We start from the raw sequence: 21,794 nt of genomic DNA, 5'->3' as shown, positions 1-21,794 counted from the left end.
TTACAAAGGAAAACTTCTATCTGGGGTGGGAGTGGGGAGTTGGTGGGTAGTGACAAAGATACAAAAAGAAAAATGAACCAATGAAACATTTAAAAATACACAGAAGAGAGCAGAAGTTCATAAGGGGATGTAGTCAAACAGGACAGTTATGTTACTATTGGTTATTAAATTTAATATATACTCATTTAAAAAATCAAACTAACGCATTCACAGTTTCATATATAATTCTCTTTTTTGTTGCTTTTCATATATTGAAATGTCCAAGTTTTTTAGGGTCACCCCAGGAGAGTTCATTTAAAAAAGAAACAAAAACTCCAGCCATTAAAATAGTATATTTTTAGTCTATACCACAGTGAATTTGGACCACATTTGAATCCTCTTAACCACCATGTCTGCCCTGTCCTACCCTGCTACAGAGGAAATCTCATTTCCCTAAATTTGAGGGCCATTCCCAATGAATTCATCAAGGTGGCCTTTGTGTACTCCAAGAATAGGAGATTTCTTTATTTTCAAAGAAATACTCTTCCCAAACTTAGAATCTGGTGGGTTTTTTTTTAATCTAGTGGTTTTTTAATTATTTTTTTATTGATTTATTTTGATTTATCAACAATCAGTCCATAAGCTTTCAGTTTTAAATTATTCTCCCCCTCCCTCCCCAAGATGGCCCACAATCTGATATAGGCAATACATATACATTCCTACTAAACATATTTTTACATTAGTGATGTTGTAAGGAAGAATTAGAACCAATAGGAGGAACCACAAGAAAGAGAAAACAAAACAAAACAGAAGAAAAAAAAGAGCAAATAGTATGATTCAATCTGCATTCAAACTCCATAGTCATTGCACAATGTGGCTGTTACTGTGTACAATGTTCTCCTGGTTCTTCTCACTTCACTCAGCATCAGTCTATACAAGTCTTTCCAGGTTCTTCTGAAGTCTGCCTGCTTATCATTTCTTATAGCACAATAGTATTCCATTACATTCAAATACCACAACTTGTTCAGCCCTTCCCCAACTGATGGGCATCCTCTCAATTTCCAATTCTTTGCCACCACAAAAAGAGCTGCTATAAATATTTTTGTACATGTGGGTCCTTTTTCCATTTGTATGATCTCTTTGGGATACAGCCTTAGAAGTGCTATTATTGGGTCAAAGGGTATGCACATTTTTATAGTCCTTTGGGCATAGTTCCAAATTGCTCTCCAAAATGGATGGATCGGTTCACAACTCCATTAACAATGCGTGAGTGTTCCAATTTTCCCACATCTTCTCCAACATTTATTGTATTCCTGTTTTGTCATGTTGGTCAATCTGATAGGTGTGATGTTGTTTTGATTTCCATTTCTCTAATCAGTAGTGTTAATCTGGTGTTTTAACTGAACAAGTCATTCCACAACTGCAAAAGTCATTTTGCCATTATATCCAATCCAGGGAAGGGCTTGATCTGAATATACATTTCATTCATTTATTTATTCATCAAACATTTAATAAGCACCTACTGTGTGCAGAGCAGTATACTAGGAGTTTGCAAGAAATACTAAAATTTGGATGAGACATCATTCTTTTTCCTCCAATGGAGTTGAAGGATAAGACACAAATATGGACAACATATGAAGATTGTTATTGACAGGGGAGATCAGAGAAGGCATTTCTCCTTATCCATCTCTCTCCCATCTGAGTTACTCAGAAGAATAAAGAGTTTCTGCTTAAAGATATGTACAATAGAGGATTTGGCTAGAGAAGAGCTCAGCAGGAGACGGGAGGGAAAACTGGAGGAAAAGAAGAAGACTCAGGTTTTGCCTTCATCTTGCACAAAGAGATGACACGGGAAGACTGGAAGATGCTGGAAATTGGTACTAGTCTCAGAAACTAGTGGCTTATGTGGCCACAATAGGTGCCATGAGCTAGGCAGCACCATGAATAACCCCCAGAAGTTAGAGAGAGAAAGACTACTCACATTCCCTGCAGCTGTCCTGCGTTCCCTGTTTCCCCAGGTTTGGGTTCTCTCTTCAAATATTTCTAGAACCCTTTGTCTGGATCTCTCCTTTGACACATCATCAGCTACCGTGTGTAATGGAGGAACAGGCCAATGAGGGCCCAGTCCTTGGAGCATCAGCAATACACCCTTTCTGGTACCAAGCAGCATGGAGGCCTGATGAGCACGCCTCAGGAAATGTGGGATGGAAGGACCTCTTGTCTCCCTACTTGACAGCAGGCACATCCTCTGACTCCATACACTCTGAGGGTACTGCACAGTGATGAGAAATCTTTTGATGGTTGAGTTGGAATGGAGTGTACCTATGCAAAAGGCATACTCATACAAGAGTGATTTCTTGCTCTCTTCCCCGATGGAGGAGGAGGAAGAGGAGGAACTGCTGTGGGCCTGGCAGTGGGGGTGTTGGGGGCAGGGGTGAAACATCAGGCCCTCTCTCCTACCTGACCAATGTGTGTACATGAACACACAGCACCTCTTTCTTTGGTTTCTTATATTTTCCTGATCTTAGGTGAATGCTTATTTCCAAGATAGAAGAAAGTTATGGCCTTATGAGTTTCAAAAGGTCAGAAGGGCCATCAGAGCAACTGACCTCAGTAGCTGGGTTTGCTGGTAGCCACAGCAGCTAAGTCCAGTAAGAAGCCATTCTAGTGGAACAGCCTGCTTGACCCAGTCCAGCTGTGCAAGGGAGCAATTAATTCCTCTTTTTTTTTTTTTAGACAATTGGGGTTAAATGACTTGCCCAGGGTCACACAGATAGTAAGTATCAAGTGTTTGGTCAGGGGCCAGGTCCTCCTGACTTCAAGGCCAATGCCCTATCTACTGAGCTATCTAGCTGTCACAAGGATTCCTTTTAATTAAGTACATTTATTTGTTTTGTTTTTTTCCTTAATAGTATTTTTTTCCCAATTGCATGTAAAGATAGTTTTCAACATTCATTTCTGTGAAATTTTGAGTTCCAAATTTTTCTCCCTTCCTCCTCCGTCCACTAAAGAGCAAGCAATCTGATATAGATTATACACAAATAATCATGTTAAACCTATTTCCACATCAGTCATATTGTGAAAGAAGAATCAGAACAAAAGGGAAAAACCATGAGAAAGAAAAAGAAGTGAAAATAGTATGCTTCAATCTGCATTCGGACTCCATAGTTCTTTTTCTGGATGTGGTTAGCATTCTCAATCACGAGGTCTTCTGGAATTGTCTTAAATCATTGCATTGCTGAGAAGAGCTAAGTCTATCATAGTTAATTATCCCACAATGTTGCTGTTGCTGTGTACATGTTCTCTTGGTGCTGCTTACTTCACTCAGCATCAGTCCATACAAATCTTTCCAGGTTTTTCTGAAGTCTGCTTGCTCATCATTTCTTATAGCACAATAGTATTCCATTATATTCATACCACAACTTGTTCAGCCATTCCCTAATGGATGGGCATTTCCTCAATTTCCAATTCTTGAGCAATTCATTCTTTAGGCATGCCATACTCAGAAGTCACCTGACGGAAACTTTTTGAAGGGGGAAAAGGATTCCTAGGGGTCAACTAATATACTGCCCGCCTTGGGTTCTGCTAACAAGGAGTGGGGATTGGGGATTTTGTAGCAATTAAACATGGGCTATCCCCTATGTCTGAACTCTGTCTTTCTAGATTCCATGGCTTGCTTCAAGACAACTAAAGTTGGGGCAGCTAGGTGACACTTACTAGCTGTGTGACCCTGGGCAAGTCACTTAACCCCATTGCTTACCTAAAAAAAAAAAAAGTCCCATCATCTGCATGAAGTTTTTAATCTTAGGGCCTTCCCTTTGAGACTAGCCCTAATTACTCACCTTTAGTGATAGGACTTGTTTTATGCCTCATTTTATATCAGTAGTCAGAGGACTGAATAAAGTTATTTCTATTGCTGTATCTGATTTAAGACTTTTTTAAAAAATGATTTTATCACATGCATGAGGGGCGGCATACGATAGCAGACAGAAAACTGGTCTCAAAAGCCAGAAGATCTGGGTTAAAATTCTATCTCTTATTTACATTGGCTGTCTGTTCCCGGGCAAATCACTTAAGCTTTCAGTATTTTAAGCAACTCTAGGACTGAGGTGTCAAACATGGCCCTGGGGTTTTTAAATCAGTGGCGTCAAACTCAAATATAAATAGCTCCCCATCGGCTGAAAATTGACTTAGGAAAAACACACACTAGCATTATCTATATTGTAATTTTATTTATTTTGTTAAAGTTTCCCAATTTTAATCTGATTCGGGCTTACTTGGTAAGGCTTAATGCCACCCACCCCACCCCCTTTTTATTTGAGTTTGACTGCTCTCAGAAGATAATTTGGAGAGAAGATGCAGACCTGAATTGGTCAGAGGGACTTTTCTCATCTGAGAGTTCACTATTCCAATGAGCCCACAGATTCCTGACCCCTATTCTAGTGTAATGGAAATAAAAGCCCACCTCTTATAAGTATGTATAGCTTGCTCAGCCTGGTGCAAAGAATGGACTTTGGAACATGGCGTTTCTGGTCTGCTAACCACATGGTGAAAAAAAATGATCTTTTGAGTAACCGCTGAGCTACAATGGCGGTACTAACAGGCCAAAGCAGGTTTCTCTCTTTGCTGGATGATTGTTTGTTCTAGTGAGAAGGCAAAGAATGCTGTAAAGTTTATGGGTGGGAAGAAAGCCACGAGCACACGGCCCTTCTATTACTTCTGTGTCTAAGGCTTCTGTTCTTTACTTTAGGTGAGGAAGTTCCGAGAGACAGAACGGGCTAGGCTAGGACCTTGTGAGCTCTCCTTGTGAGGAGAGCAGCAGGGTTTCAGGAACTGGGTTACATGATGCCAAAGTTTCCAAGAGTCAAGCCTGGGAAGGAGGAAAGCCCTGAGTGGTCTGCTTGACTCAGTCTAGCAGTGGAAGAACAGGAAGATGCTGATTTCTGCCTGCAAGGGAGCAACTCTGTCCACAGGCTTAGCCACATTTGGAAGTGAATTGGGGGGCTGGAGGGAAGGCAATGCTTTGCACTGACTACTTTAAATTGAGCCCAGGGACATAGACCGCAGTTCCACAGGATGAGAAGTCATGGGTAGAGTCAATCTATACCATGAGAGGTAGCATCCATCCTTATCCCCTCCTTGTCCGTTGAAAGAGACAAGCATAGAAGACCAGAAAAAGAAACAGAATAATCTCATCCAATATTCACATCCCCCCACCCAAGGCAGGAATATTTATCTGGTGATATAACAGTATAGAAATCCAATTCTAGCTGAATCAGCATGAGTGCCCAATGTGTCAATGAATGCTAATTAACAATCGTATTTGCTGATGTAAATAGCCCAAAGGTTTACAAAGCATTTCATTCACATGAATTTGATCCTTATTATATCCCTGAGAGATTGTTAGAAGGGAAGCATTATCATTATTTTGCAAGGTGAATAAACAGAGGTTGTTACCTGCCTATGCACCCACAGCTAGGGTCAGAAGTAAAACCTGAACCCAGTTCTGGCAGTCTTACCTCTAGGCCAGGTTGTCTCCCTGTTGAAAACAGTAGCGATGACTGAAGAAGGTGAGTTTATTCCACTCCTGGATTTCTTTTCACGATGGAGAAGGGGTGAGGGTGTAAGGAATGAAGACATGGTGTCCCTTTGCCCCGTGGCCTCTCCCTCTGATTGGCTGGTTCCTCCCAGAGCCTGGGAGCCCCTAGCCAACCAGGTCTTGGTTTATCCCCGTCTCAATCCACACTCAGCTCCAAAGGATTTTCTCTGCCATTCCTCCCACTCCCACCCCCTTTCCGCTTCCTTTTATGTGCTGTCTACTCCGTTAGAATGTGGGCTCTTTCAGAGCAGGGAATGAATGTTTTTTGTTTCTGCTTTTAATAGTATTCCCAGAGTTTAGCACACTGTCTAGCACACAATAAGTGCTTAATAAATGCTTGTTGACTTGAATTATGTTTGTACACTGGCTTCAGGCCTCTCTGTATCAAAAGCTGTGCTTCTACGTACACAATGACCCTATAAAGAAACTAACTGGCTAATTCAAGCTCCACCAACCAATTAAAAAAACCACCTTTTTCTGATTATTTCAGATAAAAGTGGTACCAATTTTTTCTAGTTAATGGCCTCAGTTCTTTACTTATTTAAATTTAAATTTTCTGTTTTCCTGGCACCTCCCTTTCAGAATATGCCTCTTCAGTAAACAATTATTAAGCACCTACTAAGTTCCAGGCATTGACTAAGTTCTAGAGATACAAAGAAAGGCAAAAGACAGTTCCTTGTATTCAAAGAGCTCAATCCAATCTCAGAAGACATCCTGGGAAGAAAATGAAGACTTAAAGCTGGGAAATAATGAAGTGACTACTGTAGGTCCCTTCCTGAAATGGAAGACCTGGGAAGAGCTCTCTCAGGTCCATCCTTTAAAATGTGAGTCTCAATTAGGCATACTATAGGCACAGTAATCAGCCTGAATGTGAGTCTCAAAGTTGATGTGATCTTGCAGGAAGATGTGTTTCTGGAGACAATAGTGAAGTCCAAGAGAACAGCTGAGTGGGAAATGATTCCCTACCATGCAAGCCATCTCTAGTAACAAAGTGTTAAAAAGGAAACAAAAAAGTTTAGGAAAACTGGGTAACCAACTCTTCAACCAAGTCTGACTATATATGCCAATTCCACACTCACAGACCCCCATCTCAGCAAAGAAAGGGAAACACTTTTTAAAAAAATTAAATTCTATGATGAACAGGCTGACTTCAGAAAAACCTGGAAAGACTTGTATGGTGTGATGCTGAGTGAAGTGAGCAGAACCAAGAAAACATTGTACACAGTAACAGCCGCGATGACTAATATTGATAAACTTAACCCTTCCCAGCAATACAAAGATCTAAGACATCTCCAAAGGCCTCATGATGGAAAATGCTATCCACATCCAAAGAAAGAACTAGGGAATTTGAAATGCTATTTTTTTCCCCTTCCATTGAGTTTTGTTTCCCCTTTCTGGTGGTTCCTCCTATTGGTTCTAATTTTTACTTACAACATCATTAATATGAAAATGTGTTTAATAGGAATGTATATGTATAGCCTATATCAGATTGTGTGCTGTCTTGGGGAGGGTGGTGGGGAGGAATGGTGAGAAAAATTTTAAACTCAAAAGTATATGGAAGTGATTGTTGATACATCAAAATAAATTAATAAAAAATTTTTTTAAAAATTAAATTCTATCAAAGTCAGCCTTCTCTGTCTCCCACATTCCTCACTCATCCATCTACCCACTTTGAAAAAGCAAGAAAAGCAAAACAACTTGTTATAATATGTATAGTAGAGCAAAATTAATATTCACATTGGCCATGTGCAAAAAAATGTCTCCGTTTGCACTTTGAACCAATCTTCTCTATCCAGGAGTAGGTGGTGTTGAAGAAGTTGATACATTGTGTACTGTGAGTATTTTGGGGAAACACCTGCTTGCTGGAAGAGTGGCTTCTGAGACCAAGGAAATGTAACTACAGGGTTGTGTAAGTAGAGAGACTCTCAGGCTGTATTTTATTCCCTTCCACATTGTCAATAAAGAAATAAACCTGACTGATTGTTTTTAGAAGGAAGACTCCACTATCTTACAGATATCCGTGAACCATCAGGCTATTCTGGCAAGATCAACTTCAGAGAAAACATCCCACTGGAACAAAATTGATCTTTGGCAACTCAGCAGACCCCAAATAGGCAATTCCATCACATTCAAGGGTGCATTTTCTCCGTCCTTCTCCAGAGCCAAAATTTTTGGTCCCTATAATTATAAGTATTCAGTGTTGGTATTGTGTTGTTGTTGTTTCTAGTTACATTGTTGCAGTCATTATGTATAGTATTTTCCTGCTTTTGCTTACTTCATTCAACATCGTTCAAATAAGACTTCAATCAATAAATAAACATTTATTAAGCATTTAGTATGTTCCAGGCATTGTGCCAAGTCCTGGGGATACCAAAAGAGGCAAAAGACAGTTCGTGCCTTCAAGGAGCTTATAATCAAATGAAAAAGACAGCATACGTATATGTAATATACATATTTGTACACATATATGTATAAAATTTATATATATGCAAGCTACATACAAGATAAATAGGAAATAATTACCAGAGGGAAGGCACTGGAATTAAGAAGGGTTGAGAACACTAGAGAGCATAGGAATAAACAGAGCTTACCTTAAAATGATAAGCACTATTTATCTAAAATCATCAGCAAGCATTATCTGTAATGGGGATAAGCTAGAAGCCTTCCCAGTACAACCAAGGGTGAAGCAAGGATGCCCATTATCACCTCTATTGTTCAATATTGCACCAGAAATGTTAGCCATAGCAATAAGAGAAGAAAAGGAAATTGAAGTAATTATAATAGACAATGAGGTACCAAAACTATCATTCTTTGCAGATATGTTATACTTAGAGAGCCCTAGAGAATCAACTAAAAAACTACTTGAAATAATGAACAACTTTAGTAAAGGATGCAAAATAAATGAACATAAATCATCAGCATTTCTATATATTACCAACAAAGTCCAGCAGCAACAGATAGGAAGAGAAATTCCATTTAAAATAAGTGTAGATAATGTAAAATACTTGGGAGTCAACTTGCCAAGACAAACCCAGGAAATACATGAATACAACTATAAAACACTTTTCACACAAAGTCGGATCCAAATAATTGGAAAAATATTAATTGCTCATGGGTAGGCCAAGTCAATATAATAAAAGTGACAATTCTACCTAAATTAATCTATTTATTCTATATATTTTAGCTTTTTTTTTTTAAAGTTCTGAATTCCAAATTTTATCTCTCCTTCACCTCCCCCCTCCCTGAGATGGCAAGCAATCAGATATAGGTTATACATGTGCAGTCATGTAAAACATTTCCATTTTAGTCATTTTGTACAAGAAAGTTTTTGTTGGGGCAGCTAGGTGGCACAGTGGATAGAGTACCAGCCCTGGAGTCAGGAGGACCTGAGTTCAAATCCAGCCTCAGACCAAACACTTGACACTTACTAGCTGTATAAACTATACCAAAGTATAAACAATTGTTTTACAGAGCTAGAAAAAATAATAAAATTCATCTGGAAGAAAAAAAGGTCAGGGATATCAAGGGTAGTTTAGCCATACTAGATTTCAAACTGTACTATAAAGTGGTATTATCAAAACAATCTGATACTGGCTAAGAAATCAAGTAGCTGATCAGCGGAATAGATTAGGTACACATCACATAGCAAATGACCATAATAATCTAGTATATGATAAACCAAAGATCCAAGCTTTTGGAACAAAAACTCATTATTTCACAAAAACTTTTTTTGAGAGGGGTGCTAGGCAATTGGGATTAAGTGACTTGGCCAGGGTCACACAGCTAGTATCTGACCTCAGACACGATACTCACTAGCTGTGTGACCCTGGGCAAGTCACTTAACCCCAATTGCCTCACCAAAAAAAAAAAACAAAACAAAAAAAACAAAAGGAAGGGGGCTAGGTTATGAAGGGTTTTGAATGCCAAACAGAGAATTTTGTGTTTGCTTCTGGAGGTGATAGGAAAATACTGGAGTTGCGTAGAAACTTCCAAAGATTCTCTCGATTCTTTCATCTACACAATTTCTTATGGTGAGTTTCTTACGGTCATGATTTTCACGGGGAATGATGGACATTTGCTTTTTTCCCCAGTTCTTTGCTACCAGAAAAAGCACTGCTATGAATATTTTGGTGCACATGGAACCTGTCTTTGACCTTCTTAGCTAGCAATGGCATCTCAGGATAAATAGGAATGAACATTTTTGTCAATTTGGGGACATAATTCCAAACTGCTTTCCAGAATTAGACCAGTTCTTTTTTTTGGTTTGTTTGTTTTGTCTAGGCAATGGGGTTAAGTGACTTGCCCAGGGTCACACAGCTAGTAAGTGTTATGTGTCTGAGGTCAAATTTGAACTCAGGTCCTTCTGAATCCAGGACTGGTGCTCTATCCATTGTGCCACCTAGCTGCCCCCAGGACTTTATTTTTGAAAAAAAAAAAAATTGCTACTTTTTTTTTTACATTGCTATCACTTACTAATGACTTCCTATAACATCCAACAGGACTTTTTCTTTTAACAAAGAAGTAAGTTAAGCAAAAACAAATGAACAAAATGGCCTCATGTGATCATTTTGCCTCATTCTGAACAACTAGAGTCTATTGCCTTTCTAGAGGCAGGACACCTTCATCATCAGTCCTCTGAATTCTCCGTTAGTGACTGCGCTGATCAGAATTCTTTGTTCCTCCCTTTACTTGGAGGGTTTGGACGGTGCCTTAGTGTCCTTATGCTTTGTGGGACATAAAACCAGAGCTAGAAGGAGCTCAGAGGACAAGAGTCCAGCCGCCTCCTGTTATACATAAGGAAACGGGTCCAGAGAAGGTAAGACACTTCCCCAAAGTCCAGTCAGGGATTGGAACAGGAAGGAAGGAAACAAAGATTTAAGAGCCAGGCATTGTGCTAAACACTTGACAAATATTATCTCGTTTGATTGATCCTTATAGCAACCCTGGGTGGTAGGTACTATTACGATCCCCATTTTACAGTTGAGGAAACTGAGGCAGACAGAGGTAAAGTGATTTGCCCAGGGTCATCCGGCTTGGAAGTATCTGAGGTTATATTTGAACTCAGGTCTTCCAGAGTCCAGGCCTATCACTCTATCCATTGCAACACCTAGGATTTAAACCCAGGTCATTTTATTCCAAATACAGAATTCTTTCCACTATTCTCTTCAATCTCCTCGAGGTTAATAATGTCCTACCAACATCATTGTGGAATTAGATGGCTTAATTTAGAGATTCACAGGAAAAAAGCTTTTGGTTTAAAAAAAAGGGGGGGAGGGGAGTGATGCATACAAAAAGAATGTAACCTGCTGTGTTCAAACTTCATTTCATATCGTTTTTTTTTTTTTACTTTCTGGACTTGTTTTGCCCTCGATAAACCCACAGTAAAATTTTCAAGGCATTTTAAAATTTGCTTTGTATTTGTTTGTTTTTTTGGGGAGGAGAGGGAGTCATTTTTTAGAAATTGTCTTTCACTTCCACAGAAAGGGTGGTTTTTGTAACCTGGTGGGTAGGCCTTGACTTTACTCACAAGTACCGAAGGATCAAAGAGGCAAACACCTGGGCAGCTGAGAAAGTGGAAGCAGGGCTATTGACTTCCTCGGTTGTTCTTTCCTGGGTTTCTCTTCAATAAACACCTAAAGTTGCAAGATTGGGTCTTAGGACGGGAGGAGAGCCTGCCTTGAAAAACAAAGCCAGATCTGGGGAAGAGAGTATTTAGCACTTTAAAAGGAAACTCTGGGCTTGGTGCTGTTATTTGGCTAAAATGGTAACAGGAACTTTGAATAGAAATTATAAATGGGTTAAAACTACAGTGACCCAGGTCAATCTAACCCCACAGCACTTAGGACCTTTTTTTTGGGGGGGGGGGAGAGCAGGAAGGGGCTTGCTTTATAACCCCCATCCTTAGCACCATGTCTGGTACACAGTAGGAGCTTAATAGAAGCTAGCTGCTTATCTCTGAATGACTCATCTTAGTTATATGTCTGCTAAGGTAGCTGTCATTGACTTATGTCTTACATACTGTATTTGTGCTTACCTATTATATGGGAACATTCTCCAAGGACTGTCTTCTATGTCTCCTTAAACTTCCACCCCTACCTAAAACAGTGCCTCGTGCAGCAAATGTTATGGAATAACAGATGACTTGCAAAATAATGAAAATATGACTCCTCACTTCCTGGGAAGATTTGTGGTAAGGTCTTGCCAGAATGCCTGTTTACTCCTCTGAATTTACCTCTCTATTCTTAGATCACCTCTTCAGGGACGAAAACAACTGTTAGGGTTCACTTTTTAAACGCCATATTAAACTGGCACCAAAATTTTTTCTTGTAAGAAAAATTATTACAGGCATTATTTGGAGAGGAAGGGGAAGTCAGTAGGAATTTCTATTTGACAGGTGGGTAAAAGAGATGCTAAAGAGTTACCATGTAAAAAAAAAAAAGTTAACGTGCTAACTTTAATCATCTCTAACACTTGTGGAAAAATTGCTTACTATTTTATTAGTGCCTTTATATAAAAGAGATGGGTCTGGGAGCCTGAAGTTAGAAACCAAGCATTTATTAAAGGCTTACTATATGCCAGGCACTATGATAAGCCAGCAGAATAGTTTTCAATTGGATCAAAAGCAAATTTGCTTGCATGGAAGAATTTTTACTATTCCATGGTCTCCTGATTCATGACCTTGAGAATTACCCCCACTGGCAAAGACAAATGACCAGGCAACTGACTCCCACCTAGACCAAAAACACATGGTTCAACGTTTTTTCTTTTTAAAAGAAATATCTATTTATATTTAAAATATCTGCTCTTTTTATAGCACTTTAAAGGTTACATGGGGCTGTCTGTGCACTTTTTCATTTTAGCTTCACAATTCTGGTGCAGCTTCTATAAGTTGCTTCCATTTCACAGATGAGAAAACTGAGTATTCTTCAGGTTAAGTGACTTGAGCACAATCACATAGCTGTTGTCAGAGGAGCATATGAACCTCATTCTTCCTGGTTTTCACTGCACTTATCCTTCTTAATTCCAGTGCCTTCCCTCTGTTAATTATTTCTGATTTTTCCTGTATGTAGCTTGTTTTGTACATATTTGTTTGCATGCTGTCTCCACTGTTAATTATAAGGGCAGGGACTATCTTTTGCATCCCCAATGCTTAGAGCAGTGCTTGGCACTTAATGAATGTTGACTGATTGATTGATTTCTACTGCTTCCGTCTCCCCATCTACAAAAGGAGGACAATAATACTTTCACAGTCTACCTCAAAGCACGGTTGTGAGGAAAGGATAACCAAAGCAGTCTAGAAATGTGAATCATCCTTGTTATGGTCTTTTTTCAAAGGGGAAAACTGAGGCACTAAAGGCTTGAAGCTTGTACACTGGATGAAAATGACCTTCCAAACGAAGGCTGGGAAGATGTCCATGCTAACCTGGTCACCAGTTCTGGCCCACTGAAGCTACACTTGTGCAAAGTGAGAATAGTTTCCTCTACTTCTGCAGTGTTTTCTTCTCAACAGCTCTGAGACAGATAATACTGTCATCATCTCCATTTTATAAATGAGGAAATTGAGGTTGATTGATTTGAACGGGATCAGTGATCACATTGGTATAGTTTGAGAAGACTCCTACCCAGGAAGGCTGGAACTTTTTTACTTTGAGAGAGTTGCCTAGAGCACTGAGAAGTTAAATACTTATTATTTAGAGGCAGAACCTGAATCCACAAGTCCCTGAAATACTACATTATTATGAGTGTGACAGACATTAACAAACCTGGACATTTCCTTATGCAGAGAACAGAAAAAGGACTGCATATAAAACTACGAATCTCCCCTATGTACCGCTTGTGCTTTTTCTTGTTTATTTCAAATTTAACATGGCAGTTACAAGTCTGCCTTGCTTGCCTGTGTCCCCTTCTGATCAGTTCTCAGGCAAATTCTAAAAATGTGGTTCTTAAGGATGGAAGAGCATCACCAGTAATGCTTTCAGGTGCCCTTCAGTGGTCCCCAAATCATAGGATACCTATTCTACCCATGTGGTTGAGGCTCAGAACTACACCCTGCCACTGTCCCCAGAATTTCTGTACAATAGACAATTAAAAAGAAAATGAAAAATGTCGAGGAGTCATTAAGGGTCATTCCTTTAAATAGATGGATTCTCCCTGTGGCCTGCAGAGCAGGGGTTTTTAACCTGGAATCTGTGACCTAAAAAAGAAAAAAAAATTTATAATTATTTCAATACAATTGGTTTCCTTTGTAAGCATTAAAAACATTGTTCTGAGAACAGTTCCATAGCCTTCACCAGACTTGCCAAAGCAGTCCAAAACACACCAAAAAAGGTTAAGAATCCCAGCTTAAGGAATGTAGTATGATTTAACATGTGAGGACCTGGGACTATAAGAGCCTGTATTTCTTCTCTCACTGTAGACCAGAACCAGAGCAGGTCATCTGGCTTCTGAGAATCTCAGTTTTCTCACAGATGAACTGCAAGGCTGCCTCAGTGCCACAGATGTCCTGGGTATTGCTTCCATTAAAATCTGGCTTTATTGCATCTTTTCAGAAGAAAGTGCTACAGAAGCCATCACTACTGCTAAACTGTGAGAGTCCATCCTCAGGAGGACACTAACTCCTGGGAGAGCACCCAGCTAGGGTGTCTTTTACCCAGAGACATGCTTTCCCAAGCTCTGTTTCTCACATACTGGATGGACCCTCTGGTCTGTGGCTGTTCTGTTTCAGGATGTCAGCTTCCCAGAGATGAGGAGCTAGACTGTTTGACCAACCCAGTGTTTGGTCTCGCACCTTAGCAGGGTACCTTTGACGGTGACTGGTGGGAGAGGATAGGTCACGGAGTGTCCTGGGAAAATAGTGGCAAGTCTTCTCTCTCCTAGGCTCTTTTTTCTTGAGTGGACCGTGGGAACCCACGGGGAGAGGAATCCCCAGACTTCAGCCATTCCTTGTGTCTGCTGACCTCCGTGGGCCACTTTGGGCCCCAGAGTCAAAAGTTAAGCTTTAGAGTTAGGGATGTGGATTGGCCAGGCAGGGACTGGGGGAGGTGAAGGAAGGAACTGTCCACAGTGGGAGGCTGGGGGACCCAAGTTCACGCCTCCCCCTACAGCCCTCCCTGGACTTGCAGACCAAGCCCCGCCTACGGAAGCGATTATCACCCATCGGCGTCTAGCGGGGCCGGGGGTCAGGGGGCCCTGGCTTTCCCACCCCGGCCTTTGATCTTCCCTCTCCTGACCCTTCCCGCCCCGCCTTTCAGCCCTGGGAACTGTATAATAGTGGAGGGGTGCCCCAGTAACTAGCAGGATGACCACCCCGTCTGCATCGCGATGGCAACAGCGGCGCCCAACCAGCTCCAGTTTGGGGAGAGCCCCCAGTATCCCGCTTACCTGCCCAGCTTTCCTGGGAGTGCTTACCTCCCTCCCCCAAGCCCCGGGGGCGCCCCCTGCCAGCCGCCCCCCTTGGGCTCCGGCCCAGACCTGCGACCGTCGGCGGCGGCAGCCTACGAGGGGTACCCCGGCCCTGGGTCCGGGCCAGCTTCATTGCTTCCCGTCAGCCTGGCGCCTGCAGCGCCGCAGCTCAAGGGTCAGCCAGCCCCGTCCGGGTCTGGGTCGGGGTCGCAGCGCAGGAAGAGAACGTCCTTCAGTCCCGAGCAGCTGCAGCTGCTGGAATTGGTGTTTCGACGGACCATGTACCCGGACATCACCTTGCGGGAACGCCTGGCCACCCTCACCAGGCTTCCTGAGTCCAGGATCCAGGTGATAATGCGCCCGAAGAAGCAAGAGAGGGATAGGGCAGGGAGGGTGGAGAGAACAGGGCACTTAGGGAAAGGGAGAGGGTGCCACCACCTCCGGGAAGCCTTCGCTTCCCTCCACCCCCACCAAGCCAAAGTTACCTGTCCTCCCTCAAACTCCTCCTCGCACGTTTCTCTCCTGTATCCTAATTATTTCTGGATATATCTATTCCTCTCTCTCTCTTAGAGTGTAGACATCTTGAAAGCAGGACCCGTTTTTTTTTTGAAGGGTGGGGGAAAGGAAGAAGTTGTTTCAAACCGATGATTTCTTCAGCGTGCGGGTGCAAATCAGGGACCCACCTGTAACTTCCTAGGGTCATAGATAAAGCGCTGGAAAGGACTTCTGAAGCTATTTAGACCAACCTCGTTTTACACATGAAGAAACTGAGGCCCACTGAAGTGACTTGCTCTGTGTCACTGAGATAGTAAGCGTCAGAAGTATCAAGTCGCCAAGGGTAGGAAGTGCACCACTTTTGGAGTTATCTGTATCCCCAGGGCCTGGCCCAGGTGCCTGGCGTTATTTTCATAAATCCTTGTTGATTGAGGAGGCAGAGAGAGGTCAGATTCACTATGCTGGACTGCCTCTCACACCTTAATGCTTGTTGAACTGAACTGAGTTGTATTTAAACCACTTATATCAATCAGCAGGCCTTCAGTTGCTTGTTTTATGTTTACCACTGATCTAAGAGCTTGGGGTGAGGGTCAGGGTTTTAGTCATGTTAGAAGAGTCTCTAAGAAGGTTTCTCTCAGAGGGATCCGTACCTTTGTTAATAATACTAGAAGGACCAGGCCCCAAGAAATTTGCTTGGTCCTTGGAAGTATTCTTAAATTGATACTTCTTTAAGGTAGGGAAAAGAGAGGCCCAGGATAAGAGAGACCAGAATTTTCTAGTAGCTGCTCCCGGTCCCCTGTGATCAATCAAATAAGCACTAAAGGAGGGCCCACACTGCCAGGCTTTGGGGATAAAAAGCCAAAAGACGAAACAGTCTCTGCCCTCAGGGAGTTTGTGGTGCAGATAGGAAATGCCTATAGAACTATAGTATACATGCAGATTTATACAAAATAGATAAAAAGTGATTTTAAAGAGAAGGATCAGAAAGAACCTCAGGTAAGGTGAAATCTGAGCCGAGCTATGAAGGAAATCAGGGATGTTGAGAGACAGGTGAGGAAGGAGTGCAAAGACATGAACATTAAAGATGGGAGTCTGCCATTTGGAGGGGAGAATAAGGGGAAAGGGAACAGGCATTTATACAGCCCTTACTATTTGCCAGGCATTTTGACAAATATTATCTCATTTGATCCCCATGACCCTGCAGGGTAGGTGTTATTATGATCCCCATTTTACAGCTGAGGAAACGGAGGCAGACAGCAGTTAAGTGACTTTGCCCAGGGTCACACAGCTAGTGACTGTGTGAGGCTGGATTTGAACTTGTATCTTCCTGACTCCAGGGCCAATACTACTATCTGCTATGCCTCCCGAAATCTCCATTGCCCCCTAATTGAGAAATAAAAGGCCAATTTGTCTGTATACATTCAGTGTGTGTGAAGGGGAGCAATGTGCATTCTGACTGGAAAGGTGGGTTGGGACTTCTTCTGAGTGACACACCTGTTAAAAGCTGAGAAGGAAAAAGGTGGGGAAAATGCCGGGGAGAGACCTCTCATTGTTGGGAACTGAATGCATGGTTCTTGTTCTTCACAATGTAATGATTTGGTGTAAATTCCAGGGCTTTGGGAGAGATTTCCAGGCTAGGGCCATATGCAGAATTTTGTATTAGTAAGTTCTAGTAGTGGGAAAGGGTGAGAGTGGCGGGGGGGGGGGGGGGGGGGGGGGGGGGGGGGGCAAAAGGGGGGGGGGGGGGGGGGGGGGGGCGGCACATACAAATGTATGTAAGAATGGGGCATAGGATACTTTTGGTTAGTTCCTGGGATATCTCAAATGGGAAAGTGCTCAGTGAGGGATGGTGGAAAAATCACTTTAATTCACCTGGAATCAAGAGACTGGGTAGGTGACCACAGGCAAATCACTTAATGTCAATTGATCAATTGTCTTTTTAAGCACTTACCAGGTGCCGTGCTGAAAACAAAACAATCTCTATTTGTAATGAACTTATATTCTAATGGGGGAGAAAACAAGTATATATTTTTAAAAGCATAAATATAAATTTAATAAATACATATACACATTTTATTAGGCTAATAAATATATAAAATATACATAGCAGAAATAGAGAATCAAATTAGATAACATATGGACAGTGCTTTGCAAACCTTAAGGTGCTATATAAATGCTATTATCAAGTATAAATTTATAAATTTAATACATATATTATGTATAATGCTCTCTGAGCCTTAGCTTCCTCATTTGTAAAATAAGAAAAATAACATTTACATTATCTCCCTTACAGAATTATTGTATGACAAGTACCTTAGAGCACTATAGAAATGTGAGCTAATTCATAAAATGGCCCTTTGTGATTAGGGCCTTATTCCTGGCCTATCGTATTTTTTCTCAGTTAATTCAATTCAATTGAACAAATATTTCTACTATGTCTAATTTTTCTATTTACCTGTCTGAAATAACTAAGAGCTCAAGATGAAGTAGATTCAATTTAACAAATATTTTCCAGCATCTACATGTGCTATGGATCGCCCTAGTTAATGGGGTTACAAAGATAAAAATGTTCCTGTCCTTAAAGTGTTTACTTAGTGGATGGTTTTGTTTTTTATTTTTGAGGAGGGGTGGGAGCTTGGGGAATGTGCATGCCAATGAATTCTTGCCATGGTGGACACCTTCAGATGCCCAATATTTCCATTAAAGGAATATTTATTAACCGTCTAGTAAGTATAAAGAACACATTGTGAGTCGGTTGAGAGAAAAAGGTGGACCTGACACACTGTGTTTTCAAAGTTGTTGGAAGGACCTCACCTAATGGGGGAGACAGCATTCTAGATGAAACTTTAAAGGAGTGAAGGGAATCCACTTAAAGTAAGGAGGAAAACTAATGCACAGAGAGGACTGGAGAAAGATAGATTACAGTAGGATAAGAATGGGGAATATGATGGAAAGAAAATAAATAGTAAGTTTTGGTTGGAATATGGGGTATGTGTGTGGGGTGAGGGTGAGAAAACTGTATGAAGTAAGGTTGGAAGAGATGTTGGATAAAGCTGGATCATGAAGGGTTTTGAGTGCCAGGCTGAATTTATACTTAATTTGGTAGGCAATTGGGGATCAATAGAGGTTTTTGAGTGATAGGACTAGAAATGTACATTAGGAAGATTTACTGGGGCATCAACGACGTAAAAGATGGATTGGATCAGGAATAGGCTGGAGGCAAGACAGCTAGTTAAGAGAGGACAGAGATGAGATGAAATCCTGAATGCTAAGTAAGGGTACTTAACGGTAGGAGTGAAAAGGTAGGGAAGATATGTTAGGAAGCAGGATCCAGAAGCTAAGGCCTGACCACTTTAAATGGATATGGGGAGTAAGGAAGAAGCCAAAGAGGGCTGAAGTTGTGAACCCATGTGATTGATCACAGTTGACATCAATACAAATAGTAAATGGAAGAGGAGGAGGAGGGGGAGGAGCAAGAGCAGGAGAAGGAGGAAGAGAAGCAGGAAGAAGAGAAGGGACAAGTTTGGGGGAAGGTGATTAGTTGTTTTTTTATGCATCAAGTTTAAGGTGCTGAATGGACCACTAGGGGGGGAATTTCCAACACGATCCAGTTGTAACTGGAGTTCTGGACAAAGTTTAAGAATGGAGATAATAGTTTTGGGGGTCATCTGCATAGCAGTGATAATTGAACCATGGGAAGAACTTCTATCTCCAAAAGAGAAATGATAAAAAGGGCAAATAAGAAGACAGCCTAGGCCAAATTTATTGTTTTTGTTTTAATGCTAATGGTATGTTTATTGTATTTTTATAGAGCTCTGTAAAAAAGCTTGTGGGGAAAAGTTTTATGTTATCTTTAAAGCATCTGCTGAAAAACATGGCATACTTTTACCTCTTCAAGAGTACTTTTTGCATAAATGATCTCACTTCATGCTCAGAATATCTCCATAAGATACAGAAGTACTTATCTGGAAGTTGGACAAAGTGAAGCATAAGAGAGTTAAGTGACATTTCAAATAAGCTGATGGGTGCCCAGCTCTTTCTATTAAATCACAGGGCTTTGTATTGAATTTAATCATTTATTGAGTTATGATCATCCCACAATGGTAGTAAAAACTTAGATCAAATGCAAATTTCTCCTCATGTTCTCCTAGGTCTGGTTCCAGAACAGACGTGCCAAATCCCGTCGGCAGAGAGGAAAGTCCTATAATCCCTCAGCAGGACCAGAGCTTTTTCTCAACCACCCTCCTCTTGGAACCGAAGGGGAGCATTTGGTTCCCCTGCTGCCTCTTGAGGTAGATGTGAACTGCCTGCCTGATCCAAGCAGGGGTGGAGTTGGGCTCTCTGGCCCCGACAGCCAAGGACAGAGTTTTGGAACCTTTTCCCCTGTATCTGAAAACACTGGTTCAAAGCTGGACTTATGGGAGGAACACATCTTATCGACCTTCAGCAACTCTTGACCAAGATCACAGGAAAATCTTGGCCAATGATTTTGGACAGGTACAATGGACTATAACCTTGGATCAAGAGACCTATCAAAAGTTTCATCTCTTCTTTCTAGCCTACACCTTAAGGCCACGGTTCATTTTTCTTAGTTCTTAGTTCAAATTAATGCTCTTAGTTCTCCATCTCATTTGTCTGGGCCCTCTTCTCAACTATTAATTCTTAGTCATGTCTTTGTGTTTTTCTATACTTTAAGACTTCATTTACTCAACCTTTACAAACCAAACTTGCATATCCCAGGCACATCCTTTCTTCTCCTTGCCAAATCTATACTTTTATCTGTTTATACAATATTTCCAATTGGCTCTCTGGAGTTCATTGACTTCTCCTCAAAATAAGTCTTGTTTCATTTGTAGTGAAGCAAAGTAGATAAAAGTGCTGGATTTTAAAAGTCAGCAAAGTCTGGTTTCAAATCCCACCTTTGATAAATAGTCACAATGAGGGTAATAATACCTAGGACTACCTACCTCACAGGGATGTTGTGAGGGTCTAATAAGATCACATATGTAAAGTGCTATGTAAACTTAACATGCTGTTATAAGGATCAGTTAGTATTATTATTGATTTAGCTTCTCCATTGCCATCACTAGCATTCAATCTTACTGTCCCTCAAACTCTCAGTGTCTCTCATCTTTGTATATCACTCCTCCTGGACTATCTGCAAATCTTGCTATTTTCTGGATTTAGTCCCTCCTCTCTCTATTCATAATCACAGCCCTGGTCCAGGCTGAAATCCCCTGGTGCCCTGACCACCTCCTTGCCTCTGGCTTTTCTACTGTTATCTTAATTTGTGTCACTCTGGGCTGCTAAGTCTAAAAAAAAGATAAAGTAAGTGGCTGCCTTGGGTGCACCATGTAGGGCCATCACAATTAGGGACACCTGTTAATAATTTTTAAAAAATATATACACATTTTAAAGGTCAGAAAATTCCACTCCACACAGGTAAAAGCCCTAAAGCAGCTGAAGGACAATACATAGGGAGCCCAATTTTCAAATCTTACCTAGAATCCACAGTAAAGAGTGCCTTATCCCAGCTATGACATTACTTTTTAGAGATATATGGTAGTTCCTACCAAATTAAAGCCTTTGTGGTTTTTCTGTCCTACATGATACAAACAAATATGCTTCCTGCCCCCTATCCACAACCTATCTCCTTAAACTATAGCTATTGTTGAGATACGATTCTTCTCAATGGAGAAACAAAATCACTTTCTCAAAATATGAGTCAAGAATGACCTTCAAACGCTTCTGACATCCTATTTTGCTTCAGCCACCTCAGCACTATCCTTAGCACTTGTGAATATGGATTGTACTTTTGCAGAACTTTGGTTAGGTTACATAATTTGAAAGCTAATGTTTTTTATGCCACAGCACTTAATACAGTGCTTTGCACACAGTGGATACTCAATAAATGCAGATGATGACAAGAAACTTTGATATACACAGCTGTCGGCATGGGGGACGGAGGGTAGACAGACTGGGATGGGGATGACGCCATTAGTATTAACTAACGTAACACAGATTAGTAGTTTGGGGAGTAGCTTTGTTTAAAAGAAAAAAAAAAAGGCATTTCTCCTTTCAAGAAAGCCTCCATAAAGCTATTTTTTTTTAGGTTTGTTCCTCCCAAATTAATAACTACTGATATAAGTATAGCACTGTTTATGAACCAGAAACCCAACTGTGTTTATTTTTGAGTTTCTAAAACCCCAAGAATTTAACAAAGTAAACTTTTAAAATCTAACTTATGTCAGTTTGCCTGTAACCCATGTTTTGAATTATAACCATAAGAAGCCATAGAAAGGAACTAGACACACTTGTC

General features: G+C 40.9%; 1 protein-coding gene across 1 annotated transcript; it reads left to right on the top strand.

Annotated features, from left to right (window-relative positions):
• Positions 1–14,899: 14,899 nt before the first annotated feature.
• On the top strand, positions 14,900–20,444 carry LOC114050133 (homeobox protein MIXL1-like). The gene is made up of 2 exons (XM_027871710.1): positions 14,900–15,328; positions 19,627–20,444. Exons 1-2 carry the CDS (start codon positions 14,900–14,902, stop codon positions 19,930–19,932), a joined length of 735 nt encoding a protein of 244 aa, XP_027727511.1. The 3' UTR covers positions 19,933–20,444.
• Positions 20,445–21,794: the final 1,350 nt, after the last annotated feature.

The sequence above is a fragment of the Vombatus ursinus genome, unplaced genomic scaffold, assembly GCF_900497805.2.
Source record: "Vombatus ursinus unplaced genomic scaffold, bare-nosed wombat genome assembly UNPS02014798.1, whole genome shotgun sequence".
Classification (NCBI taxonomy): Eukaryota; Metazoa; Chordata; class Mammalia; order Diprotodontia; family Vombatidae; genus Vombatus; species Vombatus ursinus.
The sequence above is the reverse complement of the archived record's forward strand: the minus strand, read 5'-3'. Positions and strand labels throughout refer to the sequence as shown.

Excerpts from the sequence above, each read along its gene's own strand:
- LOC114050133 (XM_027871710.1), top strand. The coding sequence starts at position 14,900 with ATGGCAACAGCGGCGCCCAACCAGCTCCAGTTTGGGGAGAGCCCCCAG. Across the intron at positions 15,329-19,626 it reads TTCCTGAGTCCAGGATCCAG|GTCTGGTTCCAGAACAGACG; the intron begins GTGATAATGCGC and ends ATGTTCTCCTAG.